The sequence below is a fragment of the Manacus candei genome, unplaced genomic scaffold (assembly GCF_025592945.1).
Source record: "Manacus candei isolate 608988 ecotype Guabito, Panama unplaced genomic scaffold, ASM2559294v1 h1tg000015l, whole genome shotgun sequence".
NCBI classification, from domain to species: Eukaryota; Metazoa; Chordata; class Aves; order Passeriformes; family Pipridae; genus Manacus; species Manacus candei.
In genome coordinates, this window is record NW_026138063.1 from 1,343,351 (window position 1) to 1,361,743 (window position 18,393).

General features: G+C 51.4%; 1 protein-coding gene across 3 annotated transcripts in view; it reads right to left on the reverse strand.

The window, feature by feature from the left end:
• Positions 1–15,774: 15,774 nt before the first annotated feature.
• VEPH1 (ventricular zone expressed PH domain containing 1) overlaps positions 15,775–18,393 on the reverse strand; it is a 61,153-nt gene continuing 58,534 nt past the window's right edge. For all 3 annotated transcript variants that reach the window (XM_051781836.1, XM_051781837.1, XM_051781835.1), the window contains 2 exons: positions 17,024–17,160; positions 15,775–16,670 (listed from right to left, as the gene is read on the reverse strand). In XM_051781836.1, coding sequence (XP_051637796.1) covers positions 16,434–16,670; positions 17,024–17,160 — 374 coding nt within the window. In that variant the 3' untranslated portion in view covers positions 15,775–16,433. The remainder of the gene's footprint in view (positions 16,671–17,023; positions 17,161–18,393) is intronic.

Sequence of the window (18,393 nt, forward strand, 5' to 3'; positions counted from 1 at the left end):
AAAGGGGCCGTTTAAGGTCAGTGCAGCCCAACCCCCGCCAGGGGCGGGACAGCGCAGAGAATGTGTCAAATAAACGCCATACAGGGAGTTAACATGGCTCGGGCCCTGCGTTCAGCGCTGCCCTCGGCCTTTGGGCGCCTGGAACACGGCACAGGAAAGCCGCGAATTCCAGTAAAAACCAGGGATTGCGGTGCAGTCCGCGCAGGAGGAGGCCGCGCCTTCCCAGGCGGGGGGCGTTCTCCAGGGAAAAGTCACCTCCGGCTTCATTTATCAAGGAAGAACGCAAAAAAGAGGTCAAACACCTCCCGCAGTTCAAGCCGCTGTAGGTAATAAATGTATAATTAAGGACTGGAGAAACATTTCCACACGGAGCAGCTCCCCCCCTCCCGGTGGGACACGCGGAAGGGCACAACGGCGTGCGGACGCTGTCAGCCGGATCCGCGCGCCCAGACGGCGCCGGGGGCGGCTCAGCGCTCCCCGCCAGGCCTGGCTGTCGCGTTTCCCCCGCTGTCGCGACACCCCCCCCGCTGTCGTGACTCCCCTCCCACTGTCGTGACCCCCCCGCTGTCTCCGCCACGCGGGACAAACGACGGGAAACTCCCAGCGGTTGCGTCACTTCTGGGAACGGCCGCATCACACTCGCGCCGGGCGCCCCGGATCCCTCCGCAGCCGTCACCGCACGCGCGCTGACCGGGAACTCCCGCCCCCCGCGGGCAGTACCGGCCTCTGATTGGCTCGCGGGGTTTGAGTGGCAGGGCCGCCCCGCGGCCGTGTCCGCCATGTTGTGTGGGGAGCGGGCGGCGGCCCCGCCGCGTCCATGTGTCCCGGTGGTGTCCCCGGGCACAGAGTTCATTGGGTGCGAAAAGAGCTCTGAGACCTTCCAGTCCACCCTGTGCCCCATCCCCACCTTGTCCCCCAGCCCAGAGCACTGAGTGCCACGGCCAGGCCTTCCTTGGACTCCTCCAGGGCTGGGGACTCCAAACCTCCCTGGGCAGCCCCTTCCAAGGCCTGACCATCCCTTCCAGCGAGAAATCCCTCCTGATGTCCCACCTGACCCTCCCCTGGCCCAGCTGGAGGCTGTTCCCTGTCCTCCTGTCCCTTGTTCCCTGGGAGCAGAGCCCGACCCCCCCCCGGCTCCCCCCTCCTGTCAGGGGGTTGCAGAGCCAGAAGGTCCCCCCTGAGCCTCCTTTTCTGCAGGCTGAGCCCCCCCAGCTCCCTCAGCTGCTCCTGCTGCTCCAGCCCCTTCCCAGCTCCATTCTGTTCCCTGCACACGCTCCAGCCCCTCAATGTCCTTCCTGAACTGAGGAACCCAGTTCCCAGCACTGGACACCCACCCGAGGTGCCCCTCACAGTCCCCACGCAGGGACAGTCCCTCTCCTGCGATGGCCAAACTGCTCCCTCACGGTCCATTGTCCCGGCAGTGACTCCCCAGAGAGCTGGGGGACTGCTATCCCAGAAAAGACACCGTGACTGTGCCACAGTGGGACACCTCAGAGAGGGAATCCCACAGGATCTGCCAGAGGGGACACCTCGCTCTGACAATTCAATGTGTGTGCATGGATTGTCACTCAGATGGGCTCTGACCTTGGGAACACGCCGAGAGCTCTGCAGGTCCAAGTGCTGCACAGGACACAGGAAAGATTGATTATTTTATTCCAGGTTGTCCAGGACGAACAAACCTGCTGGCAACAGAGGTGTGAGGCTGCCAAACCCCCATGGACCTGGGCCAGGCTGTGGTATCATCATTAATGGAGCAGAGGGTCATGATGGTTCACTGCTGCCAGGTGGTTGTGCCAAGCAAGATGAAGATAAAAGCACCTGTAGAGATACAAATCCAATATTTTTAGCCTTTGTCTCCCAGGCTTCCACAGGAACAGCGGTGGTGGAGGAGGCTGAGCTGCTTCTGCGCTGTTTCTTCCTACTCATGGGGTGTGGCCCCTTACTTTGTGTCATGGTTACAATTGTTAATAAACTTCCTTAGTTTACAAACAACTCTTTTAGAAATATCACCAATCCCACAGCGTTTGTTTTACAGCCTTCCTTTCCTTGTATAGTTTGGGGCTTGAGAGTCTGTAACCACCACCAAAACAGTGTTTTTAATGGAAATACAGCATTTAATTGGGAGCTGCTGTATGTGCAGGTTCATGAATCGGCAGGGATTCCAGGTATTTGGAAGGGAATCCAGGTATTTGGGAGAGCTCACCCTCTTTTCCTGGTCCTTTGCCAAACTCCCCCCTTTAGCCATGTACTGTACAATCCCTGCGATTTTAAAAATTATTTCCAACCTGGAACACCACTGGCCTTTTAGGAACCTGCACCAGCCTTTGGTGTTGTGTTAACACAGCCAAGAAAAATCCAGTGAACCCACAAGGCTGGTGCCAAACACCTCTGCAATGGCAAAAGCAATTTACAGCCCACGGAATGGACAGAAGGTTAAAGAAACAGTAGTGAAAAGGAGAGTTGGGAAAAGCTGACTCAGTTCTCCAACCCTCAGATTACCCTGAAGTGAAAATCCTGGGTTACGTGGTATTTGCAGAAGGCAAACAGCTCTTTCCATTTTCCTCCCAGCATTGCCAGACGGGCAGGGAAGGAGCACAAACGAGTCATGGAAGCAGCAGGTGACACTCAGTGCACTGGAATTCGCCCACTTTTTTTATTTCCATGCACACACCCATCATTTCTTGGGTTTGCTTTGCTCCAGTTTTCCAGGTTACGCTCTGATATTTTAAAAACCCGGGGAGAAGTGCGTTTGCTCAACCTGCCCGACCGTTCTTCCCAGTTCTGGATGGTTTTATGGGTCTATTTTTGAATTCAGTGAAGTCAAGCAATGCTGTCCCCTCACAGCAGGATCAGGTCGTGCTTCGTTGCCAGGACACTGCTGGCAAGCATCAATCAATAATTGCTGCTTGAGTCCTGAGGAGGCACTCACGAGCCTGATTCCCTTGGAGCCCTTTGGCCTGGAACTGTACAATCCATGGAAGCTCCTTCCTTAAACCGGCTGCACACAGGTGTAAACTGATTTTGTTCTTCCAGGTGTCTCACTGCAGGCAGGGACTCCAAGGCTGAGTGATAAAACATGGAAAAAAAGGAAACACATTGTGGAAAGGGAGTTCTGGATATCCCAAAACCTCTCTCCTAGTGAGTAGTGAGACCTCCTCAGTGCCTAAATCCTGAGGACTTTACAGGCTTGGCAGCAACTGTTTCCCAGAAGAAAATTCCAACCCAGTTTCTCAGCAAAGAAGTGCAGATTACAACATGCAATTATCTTAACAGAAAAGAAAGGATTATTTTGGGAAAATAAGAATTTGTGATGACAGAAAAATCTGATTTCCTTGAAGAATGATGGATGTAAGAAAACAACGTGACAAGAGGCTTAGCAGGAAAATATTTTGACACGAGCAGATATCCAAAATTTTCTGCTGTCACATCAAATAGACCAGGCTAAGACAATGCAGAACATGCTTAGATCAATTTATTCATTAAATTCTAAAATCTCTAAAGTAAAAAAAATAGTTGAAAATTGTTTGTTTGGTTTTTATAAAATCCATTTATAAATCCATTTTATAAAAATCACTTAGGAGATGGACTGCAGTCCTTCATGCTGAATGTGATAAATCGAGAATCTGGAATTACCTGCCATCTCAGGGATAAAAATCTGCATTATTGTCTCTGACAGGATTTCTGATTGCACGTACAGGTCGAGTGCTGGGTTTGCATTGGTATAAAGGAGTTTGCTGCCAAAAACCTTGGCAGTGGGATTTATCCCTGCTGGACAAACAGGGTTTTACTCTGCCAGATTACGAGTTGAGGAGGAATTCCTTGGGTACTTCTGTGAAAGATTTATAGAGACTCCAGTTCTGGGGTCTAGAACAGCTCAGAGGGACAAGGAGGATTATTTGAAATTGTCCCCAGAGGGTGAGTTCTTCAAACTCTTCCTCGCTGGTTCTGAAAGAGAAAAGAGGAATTGGGCAGGAGTTCCACCCTGCACTTTGCACCCTGAGTAACAGGCTGTGAAACCACCGTGGGTGGGAGTGCACTGGGCTACAAGTGCTTCTCTGTTTCAGCTCAACTGATTCTTCACCTTCCACTCCCCAAATCCCTCCCTCCCTTCCTCCCTCCCTCGGTTTCAGTGGCATTTCTCTGGCCACACTGGTTTCTTATTTACTCCAGTGAAGGTACAGCTGGTGTTTGGCTCGAAGTCCTTATCAAGAGAAGATGAAAACATTCTTCCTGTATGAAAGCAAACCTGTTTTCAATCATTCTGTCATCTAGAATGTAAAATACACTCCTGAACTGGAAGATTCGTACTCTTCAAACCTCATACTCAAGGTGCAATACTTCTTCCCTCTTGTTTTCTCAGTAAATCTGCATTTCTGTAAGTGTTTTATAGGATTTCTCAGAAGACCTAATGCCTAATGAAGCCTGTTTCAGTTATTGAGTTTATGGACTTGAGACTTCAAGTTTGGCATCACAACTCACACAAACTGCTTCACCTTCCATCAAAGCAGTGTAAGGCTTTGGGAAAATAAGGAATACTCACCACATGAGTTTATTCTACACACTGATGTTCACCAGCTCACCTATTTGCAAAGGTAATATTAATATAAATAAATATATAGTAATTTGGTGCATTTAGAAATTAAAGTCACTTAAGTTCAAACCTGTTTTCCAGCACATATAAAACTCATCCCTGTTTTTCTCATTGAGACACGTTGGTGTGTGTGTCAGGAAAAAACACGTGGGATTTGATTTATTGGACCTTATCAAGTCTCACTGAGCTGCAGGTCAGTGGGAGCCCATCCCACCTTTGCTATAAATTGCTCTGAGAAACAGAAGCTGATAAATGTGTCCATCTGAGTCATGAACAGGTTCTGAGACAGGGCAGGGCTGTGACAGCTCTGTCACCACGGGGACAGCGAGTCCTTCCCAGCCAGGACACCACCCCGGGAGCAGGAGGCAGGGGAACCCTGACCTGGCAGCAGCACCTCGAGGGTGAAAAGGTTGTGTGTGTTTTCTGCTGTGCCTCGGGCTTGGCCCAGCACTGTTTGGTAATACCCCAAAATGGGAAGGTGTTCCATGAACAAACAGGCTGTTCCTTGTCCCTGAGGTGGCACAGCCCCCATCCCTTGGGACAGCCAGTTCCTGGAGGGTCAGTAACACTTCTGGCCAGCTCTGGGAACACACAACCAGCCTTGGTGTCATCCCCACCAGCAGATCACCACACACTTTAAATCAGATCCGTCCTGGAGGAGCTACCACAGATCTGATATTCCCATCTGGAGGTCAGAAACTGGGAAAACAGCAACTAGGAGAGGATGATGCTGAGCATAGCCCAGGTTCCCCAGACTCACAGCACAGCCCCTGCTTTGGCAAGATGTTCTTACACCCTGTGCCATCGTGACAGTAAAGGATCTGACCTGGGAATGTGCCTGAGTTCGTCCTTCTCATGCAGTCATGGTTCTCCCAGATCTCTCCCAGCTGGGAGCACAGGTCAGGGTGTTACCCTGGAGTCAGTGCCAGCAGAGCTGTCAGCACTGAGGGAAGCACCAAGGGGATGGAAAAGAACAGGCTGTATCCTGCCAGGCTCACATCAGGGACAGATATAGCCCTGGTTCAGGCAGGAGGACATTTGTCACTATGGGGAGAGGCCTGAATTATTTTTAGGGCTTACATCACTGCGGCTTTGAAGGACAGAAGAAGAGAGATGAGGCTGCTTGGCTGGCCAGGGCTCACCCTGCTGTCATGGGGAAGTGACCTGGGAGCCAGGGAGTGTGTGCATGGACAAACCAGCACGGAAAAACCACCTCTGGGATCCAAGGAGTGTGTGCCAGCACAGACAAGGCACCAAGGGCAGTGTCTGGGTTGTCATTCCTGTGACACTGCAAACCTCAGCGTGACACGTGCCACCCTCACCCTGCCCAGCAGGCACAGCCCGACCAGCGGTTGAGCATTCCCAAGTCAAATCTCTTTAAGATGGAACAGCTTTACCCAGGAATTTCCTAACTGTCCAGGCCATGGGGAGCCTTGTGGAGTTTCCTGCCCACCCAGGCTGTGGCAGGAACCCTGGTACAGCCAAGGAGACCTTCCACCCCACATCACCTCTCTCTGCAGCAGAGCCACAGGAGACTTTCCCCCCCGACTGCAGCGTTTCCACGAGCCTGGCTGGTCTCCTGGGGCTGGGGCAGCTCTGGGGGGTGTTTGTGAGCCCCAAAGAGCTCCGTGCTACAGCACTGAGGCCACAGGACCACATCCTGCTCTGGGGACAGGCTGGGGGTGGCCGTCACCTCACTGCTCTGCCAGCTGGAGGAGGAGCCCTTTGTGTATAGAAAAATAAAAAAACTGCTTTTAAGATCAAACAAATGATTACTGCTGTCATCCAAATACTATAATGCCAGTTGGAAAAGCAAGGAGAGCACAGGGCAGAGAAATAGTAGAGCTGGGGGTGAGTTAGACATGTCAGCTGGCCCCTTCTCTCCCTGTGGGAATTCCTGTAATGGTCTGTGAGCTGTTCAAGCATTTCTTTACAAGCTTGTTCTGCTTTTAAAGCATTTTCAAGTGTCTCAACCTCAAGAGGTCTTTTATGCTGTTTTTTCCTCCCCAGGGAATGATTCAAAGCAGAAAGATCAGGTCCATCAGGTCCTTCCCTCTTCACCTCTACTCCTCTGTCAGGGACATTATTTCTCTTACAGCGTCTCAGTGAAATCTCCACCAGGCTCTGAGTCAGAGGCAAATTTCCCACAGAAAAATAGCACAACCTCTTCAGGGTTGTGCATCATGGTAACAAAAGAAAGAGGGTCAATTCAGATTGGATATTGGGAAGGAATTGTTGGCTGGGAGGGTGGGGAGGCCCTGGCACAGGTTGCCCAGAGAAGCTGTGGCTGCCCCATCCCTGGGAGTGTCCAAGGCCAGGTTGGATGGGGCTTGGAGCAACCTGGGCTGGTGGAAGGTGTCCCTGCCCACAGCAGGTGGTGGGACTGGGTGGGCTTTAAGATTCTTCCAACCCAATTCCATGTAAAAGCTCATATTGTACCTCACAATCCAAGAATGTGAAAGAGCTTTTAATATTATATCTTGCCAATTTTTTTTTTGGACAAGCTTCTCTATACTTTGGGGTGAAATATAAGCAGAAAAGTAACTCCTTTAGCAAATCACCAGCGGGTTTATTTAGATAAGACAACTGTATTTGTGGGCTTTTTTAAGTGGTTGTTTGCCATCTAGTGGGTTGATGGGATTTTGCAGAAAAGCATCAGGATGGTTATTTTTGTGTCACCCCGTCAGTCACAGGCCAGAAGGGACTCAGACACCAAGAGCAAAGGGAGAGGAAATCAAAGGGAGAATATATGGGCAAGATTTTCCTTACTGGTAGAACCAACAGCAACATTAAACACCCCCAGACATTGCACTGACAGCCCATGAGCCACTTGCAAATAAAACTGGTAATTTGAATTAATTAGTTCTGGATCTCATCAATAAGCTCTCTGTCCCCATGGAACCAAGACAGAGCTGGTATTTAAACACACACAAGGTGTGCATTGCCAGGGTGTACTGGTGTGTAAATGGACACTGGGATATCAATATCCCAGAGCATTTTCAGTACTGGTTAGTGAAGGGAATTACACAAGGGAGTACAATTAATAAAAAAAACCCTTTGTGTTAATGGGTCATTTCTGAGGATGTGGAAACACATTTTGTTCAATGATTGACAGAAATAGGGATTTCTACCTTCATGAGCAAAGTCCCCCCCCCACTGTGCAGTACCATATCACAGAGTAAGGCTTTTCTTTAATACAGTTCTCATTTTGGTCAACATCACTGACTAATTCTGTCACTTATTTTTGGAACTATTCCACTGCCAGCAGAGCAATCTCTGCAAAGCCCTTTCCCAGACTCCAGGTGAAAGGAATCCTTTGTAATAAATTACTGAAGGGTCTGTTTTACAGGGCCCCTTTCCCAGCAGGAGGCAGCACTTTACTATGAAACAACCCAAAACTTCACAGCGCTTGTGTTTGATCCCAGCTAAAACCAAAATTGGAAGTGAATTGAACTGGAAGAAATCAAAGTAACACCCACGATCTCCTGCCTGCCTCCAGCACCTTTCCTTGGCAGAGGCTTGTGCAGAAGTGAGGGGTGGATCCTGCAGTACTAATCCTGCACCCAGGCAGGGGAGAGGGTGGGAAGAGGGGCTTCAGAGGGGCTCAACCAGCTCCAGCAAGAGGGTTGGAAGCTCAGGGATCTTTAGAAAGGAAATTCCACTTTATCCTGGATTAGCTGCAAATAGGACTGTACCAATAATGGATTAGGTCAGGTTCAAAATGTGTTAGTTTTGATTCTGTCACCCTTTTGTGCCTGCAGGTATTACCAGGAGGGGTGGAAGAAACACTTTTAACCTTGACATGCAGCAGAACAACGCTGGTGCTGATTGTACCCTCCAAACGAACCAGACGCCTGCCTTGGTGTCACAGTGTAACCCACAGGAGGGATCAGCATAATCCACTTGCTCCCTTTAAGCCTATTTGCATACATCACTACCAAAAGAAAATTCAGTTTGCTATAGCTATAATTTTTACTGCACTGGAGCTGAATAGAAAACCTAAATGACTCAGCCAGCTGAAAACACCAGGATCTCAACCATGCACTGAGCAGCTCTGGCTGTCCCGTGCCCAAAGTGCACTGAAATCACCAATTTATGATTTCACACTCATGTATTCCACAGGTTGTGCTCCCCCAGATATTTGCCCCTTCCCTCTGGTGACTCTGGAGCAGAACAAGGCCTCTCCCGAAGCCCTTTGCTCCTTTGGGATAACCCACAGTGCATTCAGAGCCCAAACCAGGGGTTGGACACTCACCTGCTTCCCTCGTGCAGCCAGAGCTCCCACCTCTCTTGGAGCACCTGCAGGGAGGTGGGGCCAGGGGTTGCACCACTTCAATAACCCCAAACAGCCGTCCTGGATCCCAGCAAACATTCCTGCTGCTCAGCATCCTTCTCTCAGCAAACATTCCTGCTGCTCAGCATCCTGCTCCCAGCAACAGGGGGATGCTTCTTGAGGAGTCCCAGACCAAGCAGGCCCCACCATGGCTTTCTTCAGGTCCTCCCCCAGCTTCCAGCAAATTCAGGACTTTATGGACCAGAGCCACCACCCTGTAGTTCAGGTGAACATTTCTGGCTGTGAGCCTACATGGAATCTCACCACCCAGCAGCCCTGGGATAAGGAAGCCCTGAGCCACAGCCAACACCTCCTCTCCAACCAGCAAATCTAGCTCACCCTCCCCATGCCACAGCTGCCCATTTTATAGCTCTTTGCCACCTGCAAATTGATGCCTAAACCCAGCAGCTGGATCTCCATGGTCCCAGGCACTCCCCTCTCCACACCCACCTCTCCAGGAGCTGAGAAAACTTTGTTTGCTCCGTGATTAATGAGGACTTTCCAGATAGTTCTGGCCAAGTCCAGCTGACTGTTCCCCAGTGCTGTTTTTCCCCAGCCACGTTTTGGGGTGCAGGGATGGTTAAGGCAGAGTGTGCTGTGTAAACTCACACAGCCCCAATAAATGAGAGGTGTTCCCAGTGGTCCTCTCGGGGCCTGTCAGGTTTTACCTTCCTGAACCATCTGTGAACGTTTAACAAGCTGCTGAAACCCACTGGTGGACAAAAGGCATTGCTGGCATTCTTGGGCTTCATGACAAGCTGTATTTCCTAACCCAGAATGTGATGATCCAAACAAGATGCATCCAGCCAGACCTTTCCTGAAACCACCAGGCCCAGTGGGAGGTGTGGTGGATCCAGAGTGTTTGTTGGCATTCTCTGCAGGAGAAAACTTGAGGCCCTCCAGCCTCGGGCGTGCAGGAATAACTTGGGGTGCCTGTGCCCCTGATTTACAGTGACCACAGACACGCTCATCCATCCCATCCCCCTTACATCAGTCGTTGTTTTCCTTTTCAGAATTCCATGAAAGTCCATGAAACTTCTTTTTCCCCTCTTTTCTCCCAAAGGGATTGGGAAAAATTTGCTTTAAAAAGGACTGGCACAGCTGCCCAGGGCAGGGGGGGATTCCCCATCCCTGGAGGGATTCAGAAGCCATGTGGATGTGGCACTTGGGGACATGGGTCAGTGCTGGGGAATGGTTGGACTTGATGGTCTTAGAGGGCTTTTCCAACTTTGATGATTCTGTGATCCTGTGAAAATCTCACTATTAAAGGTCATGTTAAGCAGGTAAAGGCCCCTGAAGTGTCACCTGCAAGGGATGTGGGGAGAGCACAGTGACCCCCATCCTGTACTGCTCCGAGGAGATGGGCTTTAGGGTCCCTTCCATCCCAAACCACTCCAGGACTCTGTGATTCTGTGAACTGAGGCACAGTCATGGACAGCTGGAAAAACATACTCTGCTGCTGCCTGAACGCCACTGGAGCAAAGGATTTTCACACTTCTGTCCTTCAAAGGAAAAACAACACCCCGGCCATGAATGTTTTCCCTTGGGCTGGAAGCCCCAGAGCTCAGCCAGGCAGAGACCTTTGGGAACAGGGTCTGTTCTGTGACACGTGGCCTCCTCCTGTTGTTTACTCTTGAATAAAGAGTCATTCTAACAAAGGTTTGGAGCCCTTCACAAGACTGTTACGTGGCAACACAAAGTTATCTTTTACAAAAAATCGGTGGAAACAAATGACCCCCTCACAGACACACATCTTTTCCATGAATAATTCCAGTAACTAGAAAACAGGGGTTTTTTTGCTCCTGGCCCGGAGGCAGGTCCCTTCTGTGATCATGGATTTTTGATGATCTTTACCCAGGCTCTGTGCACTGAAACTGGGGTGATTTCCCTGCTGAGGAGGAGTCAGAAGGGAAGGGCAGGGACAGAGACCAGGGGGCAAAACTTGGCTCTTAAACAATAACTGTTGCTTAAACATATTGGTACTTTTGTCCTAACGAAGGCAAGTGATTCCAGTTTGTACTAAAAATTGTAGTTAATTAAATTGCCTGGATTATCACAGAATCATAAAAGACTTTGGGTTGGAAGGAACCCAAAGACCATCTCATTGCATGGGCAGGGACACCTTCCACTAGACTACGTAGCTCCAAGCCCTGTCCAGCCTGGCCCTGAAAAACTTCCATGTCCTGACACGACCAACCCCAACACAGACTGCTGTGAGAGCTCCAGCTCACTTCACTGAAACACTCAGATGGATCAAGTCTCATTTTGCTTCTTTCTTTGCCTAATTGGACAACAGGGAGATTTATGGTATAATTGAGCCAACTCAATGGAGCTGTAATTTGACATCTAATTAATCACTGTCTGTTCCTACACAGGTGCAGTCTAAGTGCTTCCTAACTGCTGCAGGCATGTTTCTATGGAAAAAAAATCCCAACTAAACCCCATTTCTTGTTTCCTTCTACGATTTCAGCACGAAAAGCTGCTGGAGAACTGCCCCTGCCCCAGGGCACGAGGAGCAGGGTGGTCACACCCCACAGGATGGGCACAGTGCAGGTTGCTGGAGGCACAGATGATCCTTGTTGCTGCTCAAAGTGAGAGAAGGAGCTTTTCTCACCAAAATACTCCTCACTGCAAGGCAGGTGCCTGAGGGCTGTCAGTGGGGAGGGATGATGTTCCTGCAGGTGCCCAAGCCTGGTGAGTGTAGGAAGCTGCAGGGGTGCCACCAGGACAGGCAGGGATCCCAGTAAAATCCTGGCCCTGGTGGAGTTAACAGGAATTTTGCACTTGACCTCAGCGAGGTCAAGGATTTTACCAAGGAATATTAGTCACCAGCATCAAGATGAATTAGATGACTTGTCAACAACAGGCAGGCAAGGTTATTCCCGTGGGCTGCTGGGCTTGGAGTTGGAAAAGCTGGAAAAATAAATCCAGCTTCTTGCATTTCTCCCCGCACTGTGTGTGATGCCTGTGGGCAACACCTGAGCATTTATCGCCCGTGTTCCCCCGTTCCTGTCCAACACGCTGGGGAACGCTTTGTGTGGAGAGGAGGAGGGAATTGTAGGGTAAAATTTCCTTGGAAAGCTTCCCAGGACCGGGCTCAGCTCTGGAAAGGCAGTGTCGGTGCAATATGGTTCATATTTCTGGGAAACACCGTCAGTGGGAGCCCCATGGAAGTGCACAGGGTTGGGAGAGTCACACCCAGCCAGCCCCACACACACAGGGCTTGGAAATCCTGGCTTGGATTTCAGGATGTGACCCCCTTGGGGCTCAGTAAACCAGAAAATATGGCAACAAAAATTAATTTGAATTTTCAAGCACAGTTTAGCACCGAGGAGGAAACAACATTTTAATGAGGAGGTTTGTGGGTGAACACTCTTGTTTTCCACCTGACTCGGGAATGGTGATCCTGCCATCCCACCTGGGCACGGGAATATCTGTTTGGGCAGAAAATCTGACCAGCATGGCCCAGGTGTGAGGGGTCATAAGAGAGCCATTTGCAAACACTTAACCAGAAGGAACACAAGAATTTCTCAGGGAATAATAGAACAAAATAGAATATTTGAAACAAAAATTATTTGCTCGTGAGCAACAAAGAATTACAGGAAGTAGTTAAATTTGTTAGAGAAATCAATGATTCTGTATTATTTGCCTGGCTAAATATCACTAATCTTCCTGTTTATCCTACAAAATGTTACCATGGAACTATTTTGTTCTTCGTGTTCCCTGAGCTGCAGAAACAGGTGGTGTTACTTGTGATGTAACCCGGCCTGGGAGCAGCTCTAAGTGCTGCTCTCCCTTCATGTGATGGTTTGGGTTGGAAGGGACCTCAAAGCCCTTCCAGTTCCACCCCCTGCCATGGGCAGGGACACCTTCCACTGTCCCAGGTTGCTCCAAGCCCCGTCCAACCTGGCCTTGGGCACTCCCAGGGCTGGGGCAGCTGCAGTGCCTCTGGGCATCAGTGACACGCAGAGTTTTGAAGGAAGGAAGGGGAACAGGTTTCCCCCATTGTTCCGCCCCCCAACAGCTCATGGCCAGGCACAGAGAAGTCTGTTCCTCATTTCTGTTCTCTCTGCAGTCCTCTGAGGAGGGAACTCGCCCTCAGCTGCCCCGTCCAGCACAGGAGGGCTCCGGGCTGTGCTTTGCAGGGTGTTTGGACGCAGTGATGCAGCTGCCAATGCGTTTTTGGGAATCCTCTTGCCCTGCTGTAGGTCACAGAATAATTCCTGCTGGCAGGGACCCTGGGGAGGTCATGCAGTCCAACTCCCATTCCCAGCAGGGCTGTGCTCCAGGGGCTCCCCTGTGGACTGCACACAGCTGGAAGCCCCCCCTCATCCCACCAGTGCTCCCACCCTGCCAGTGGGAGAGCAGCTCCCGGGCTGGGTCGGCTCCCGTCCTCCCTGCAGAGGTGCTGTGTGATGGGAGCAGTGCATGGCCCCGAGGTGTGAGCCAGCTCCTCTGTGCCAGAGCCAGCTCCTCTGTGCCAGAGCCAGCTCCTCTGTGCCAGAGCCAGCCCACCACTCCCTTTGTCACCCCAGCATCGGGCGGGCGAGGAAGCGGTGCCTGGGCTCCAGTTGTTCCTGAGTGCAATGTGAGGCCACACACTCACCCAGGCTGGGATTCACACGGAAGGTCCGTGTGATGTGGCACAGAAATCATGGTGGGCATCAGCTCTTCCAGGAAAACACGCATTGTTGCCCTCACATAAGCACGATCACGTAAGTGGGAGGCAATATGGTGAAGGATTTGTTTCCTGGAGAAGTGAAGCTTGGGGGGTTTGGGAATTGGTCCCATTCAGGAGTGTTCATGTCTGGATTTTGGTCTGGTTTTGGGTCTGGTTTTCCAGCTGCTGGCTCAGGTTTAGATCCTAAGCCTTGGTCTGTGCCCCCAGTTTGTAGAGGGATGGGGGGAGTTGGTTTGGACTGGGAACTCTCCCTGTTGGCAGGGAGGTGATGCCTCACTGTGACAGGGGGACAGGCTGGCTGAGCCCCAGGGTCACGGACAGGACCCCTCCAGAGCTCCCCTGCTCCCATGGACCCCCTGGAAGTGGCACTGCTGCTGCCCCTGGGGGACACACCGGGGGGTTGGTGTATCTTAGGGACAGGGCTGGGATTTATCCCTCTCCCCATCTCCGTGAGGCTCCACTCCCCCCCCAAACCCTGCTGAAGAACAGGATTGCACAGGGAAGGGGAACTCACACCCCCAGAGAGAGACAATGATACCTTTTGTGCTGGAAGTTGTGCAAGACAGAGGCTGTTCCTGGCAGGGAGGAGCAGACGCTCCCCAAGTCCTGGTGCTGGGGCCAAGGAGGGCCCTTGCATCCATCCCTTTGTCCAAGAGGAGCCCAGGGACCCTCTGTTGAGCCCACCGAGAGCTCTCACGTTGTCATCTGCAAGGATGAGCAAACCAGCTGAGGGAATTGAGCACAGCCAGAGCCACCAACACCTTCTCTGCTCAGAGGGTGGCAGAGATTTAAATCCAAAGCGTTCCTATACATGTTGTTTTAAAAAGAACCAGTAAAAACTATTTATATATTTGCTTGAGAAGTTCCCTGCTCTCATCCTGCACTAGATTGACGATTTCTGTGTTTCTCCTTTCAGGAGCATGACTAGAATAAGTTACCAGCTGAATTTCTCTTTTATTTTCCTCCAAGTTTTAATTTAAGTCAGGAGAAGTGTGGCTGAGCTTCTTATTTGAGGGAATGGTTGTCTGGCACAGGACCCAGGCTCTCTCTGACTCCAGAGCTGCACATCCCATATTGTTCCCATCCCGTTGGGATTGGGAGGGCAGGATGTGAGGGCTGGTGACAGCGAAGTGCTGGTGACAAGGCTGGGGACAGCAGGTGGAACAGAGCCCTGTTTGCCTCCCACACGAGGAGTGTTACACTCATGATGCCATGACACTGATGGCATCACTCCTTGGTGCCAGACTGAAACTTGGCATCCAGGTTGAGAAATACAGACTATTTTGTCTGTAAAACTTGTTTTTAGTGGCCAACCTCCCATGTCACTGAACTCACACCGTGGTGGGTGAACGCAGGGTTTAGTACAGGAGAGAATTTTGGAACTCAGGACCATAAACCCATGAGTTCACACCTAGAAATTAACTTCATTCCCCTCAGACTCAGTGGTGTGTCCTGTGGGCAAAGAAAGGATTTATTGGTCCAGGGATTGAAAATGAAATGGCTGAAATCTCCTTTCCTCCTGGGCCAGAGCAGCCGTGGAAATTTCCCCCCGTGTGCCTTTCCTTCCCCTGGCCCCGCTGCCTGAAATGATGGGCTTCCCACAGCCTCTGTGGCTGAACTGAGCTTTAACAAGGTTCTTCTGCTCACTTTGCCACACCCTGTGGCCTGACTCTCACCTCCACATCTCAGCTGATATGAGGGTTTTCAGGAATTTGAACGTTCCAGCGTCTCTCCGGACGCCGAGAGCTTCGGGAAGTCTGGAGCTGGTTAAGGCATCTCATGGGCCACTGGGAGAGCTCTCCTCCTGCCCCTCTGACTTCCTCACCAAACCACCCCAAATCAGCAGGTCAACATTCCAGAAAACAGATTCCACTGCCACGTTCTGCCAGGAGCTGCCAAACACCAGTGGGCTCCTTCTGCCACCGAGTGCAAGGAACATGTTACAGCAAAAAGCAACTTTTCCTGATTTTCCCACCTTTTTGGCAACAACTTTTTTTTGCAAAATATACATTGGAAAATTTCAAATTTTATTTCTGCTCAGCCTTGACTGATCTCTGAGTTAATTTCTTCACTTGCAGACTTCTCATTCCTTCCCCCCCCCTCTTTTGCTTTCAGTCTCTCCTGCAGAACTTCCTCCACTTTGGAATCATTTGAAAGCAACAAAGAAAATCAAGCAAACTGGGAATTTTTCAGGTTTGGAGAAATTTTGAAGAGTTACAGTCAGAGAAGACAATTTAAAACAAAAAAAAGGGAAAATAGAATTTAAAAATTACATTCAGTTACAAAGGGGAGCAAAGGCAGGAAAAAGAGGGAAAATCGAAACAGTGAAATATTTTAAATCATTTCCCAGCAGTGTGAAATCTTTCAGATTTGCCCAGTTTAAACCTGAAAGAAGCAGCACAGACACATATAAACAGCAAAAGGATGAAGTCCACTGGGATTAAATAATAAGGAAAATTAACTTTTTCCATCCAAGCGACCGAGGGAAGCAGAAGGTCCTTAGGCCTGCAATGCTCTTGGCAGCGTCAGCAGCCACCCAGACCTGGGCACAGGCTGAGGGGTTGGGGTCCAGGCTGTTTCTAACCATATTCCCTGTATTTCAGGACATTGGGCTGAGCTAAAAAAACCCTAGATTTCCCATGAGAAGGTGGAAGCTGCTCCCACACCACCAGTGTCCCCGTGCCAGGGCGGGCAGGCACCACTCACCCAGCGCTGTCACTGACGGCCCCCTCTGCAAACCAGGTCTCCCCACGGGTCCCTGAGGAGCAGGAGCTGGGACTGGGAGGTGAGGGAGCAGCTGTCCTTGTCCCCCAGGGGTGGTGGCAGAGCTACAGGTAGGTGGTGGCCTCGTGGCTGTCGCGCTGCCGCGCCTGCGCCACGGCCACGTTGAGGCACTGCAGCCACTGCCCCGCCCGGCGCTCGTCCTGCGCCTTCAGCACGTAACTCCTGCTCTCCGTGAAGATCTCGAAGGCCCGGGGCAGGCTCCGGTCCCGCCGCTTCCGCGCCACCACTTTGACACTCTGCACCTTGCTGAGCTCGATGGGGCTCTCGTCGGGGTCGTCCTTCTGGAACACAGCGGGGACAGAGCTCAGTTATCCGGGGTGAGCCACCCACCATCTCATCTGACACCCCTTGGAAGTGTCCGAGGCCGGGTTGGAGTGGGCTTGGAGCAACCTGGGCTAGTGGAAGGTGTCCCTGCCCATGGCAGGGGGTGGAGATGGTCTTTAAGGCCCCGGAAACTTGAGGACCCACCACCAGCAGCTCCCGTGCAGGACGTTGGCTGGGGCTGTTCCATCCCCGGCTGTCCCTGCCACGCACTCTGCAAGTGGCAAAAGTACCACAGGCAAAGTGAAACCCTCTGGAAATGGTGTTGGGGAGCAGGGAAAGGGAGACACCAAAGGGATGGTCTCTGACTCACAGACTTTCCCTTCCGGAACAGCAGCTGGTTGCCAGCCAGGGTGAAGTAGCGAGTTTTCCACCTCTTGATGAACTTCCACCGGACCTGCTTCTCCTTCAGCTTCCCTTCGATCAGGGGTTGGCCGTCCTGGTTCACAACTGGGGAGGTGAACACACAGCCAGGGGTCAGTCCTGCCCTCCCTTTCTCCCAGCCAAAATCCAGGCCCGTGCCGTGCCACAGGAAGGTTGTTTTGCCTTCCTCATTTTCCCAACCTCCAGCATTCATCCAGTCCCACCCCCTGCCATGGGCAGGGACACCTTCCACTAGCCCAGGTTGCTCCAAGCCCCATCCAACCTGGCCTTGGACACTTTCAGGGATGGGGCAGCCACAGCTTCTCTGGGCAACCTGTGCCAGGGCCTCCCCACCCTCACAGGGGGAATTTCTCCCCAGTATCCATCTCACCCTGCCCTCTGGCAGTTTGAAGCCATCAACCCAATATCTCCTCTGGGTTTCTTTTCCCTTTCTCTTCTATTTTTACACCGATAGCCAGGACAGGGAGGATCAGCCAGACTGGGGGCAGCCCAAGGCACAGGCAGACTGAGAACGGATGGTTTTTGATGGGATGTTTGACTTGGAGCCCATCCCAGCATCTGTCAGACGGTCAGTTGGCCCCTGGCTGTTCTCCCACCCCTCAGCCTCAGCTTGTCCAGCAACGCTTTTCCTTGGAAGTGTTTGTTGTCATCTGGGCACGAGGCTCTGGGAGCCCAGGGCCTTGGTGAGGATGGAGGTGAGTGGGGTGGCCAAGTGCAGCCACCCAAGGCAGTGCCTTGGGCTTTATGGCTTTCTGGGCACCTCCCTCCCACCTGGAAGAGGGAAATCAAACAGTACCACAACACATCAGATGCAGATAAAGGCCGTGTCCTCTCCCTGCTGTTGTTTATGTTGGCAGGGGGGCTGCAGGGGGGACTGGAGCAATTTCCTCAGGAAAGATCATAAATATTTCTGTCTCTGTGGATGGGGAGTGTTTGGAAGGAGAGGGATGAATGAAAAGGGGGTTGGCAAAGCCCCAGTGCCGGTGGGGAACTGCAGCTGGGGTTTCCACCACAGAACTGGGTCGTGCTCTGCTCCACGTAACTCCACAACTCTCTTCATATATTTTCATGCCAGCACTGGTGTGTTGGGTCACACCATGGGATAAAGCAAAGCAGAGGGTTGTTTTCTTTTTGCATAACTTTTGTCACTGCAAAATGGCCCAGATTTACCAGGGAGCTGGTTTGGGGCTGCCCCGTCTCACCACACGCTCGCTAGTGGGGCAGAGCCACGTTTTACAGTGTCCCCCCTAATAAACACTGTGCAGTTGTGTTAAATATTGTTCTCTACCTGGCTCCTGG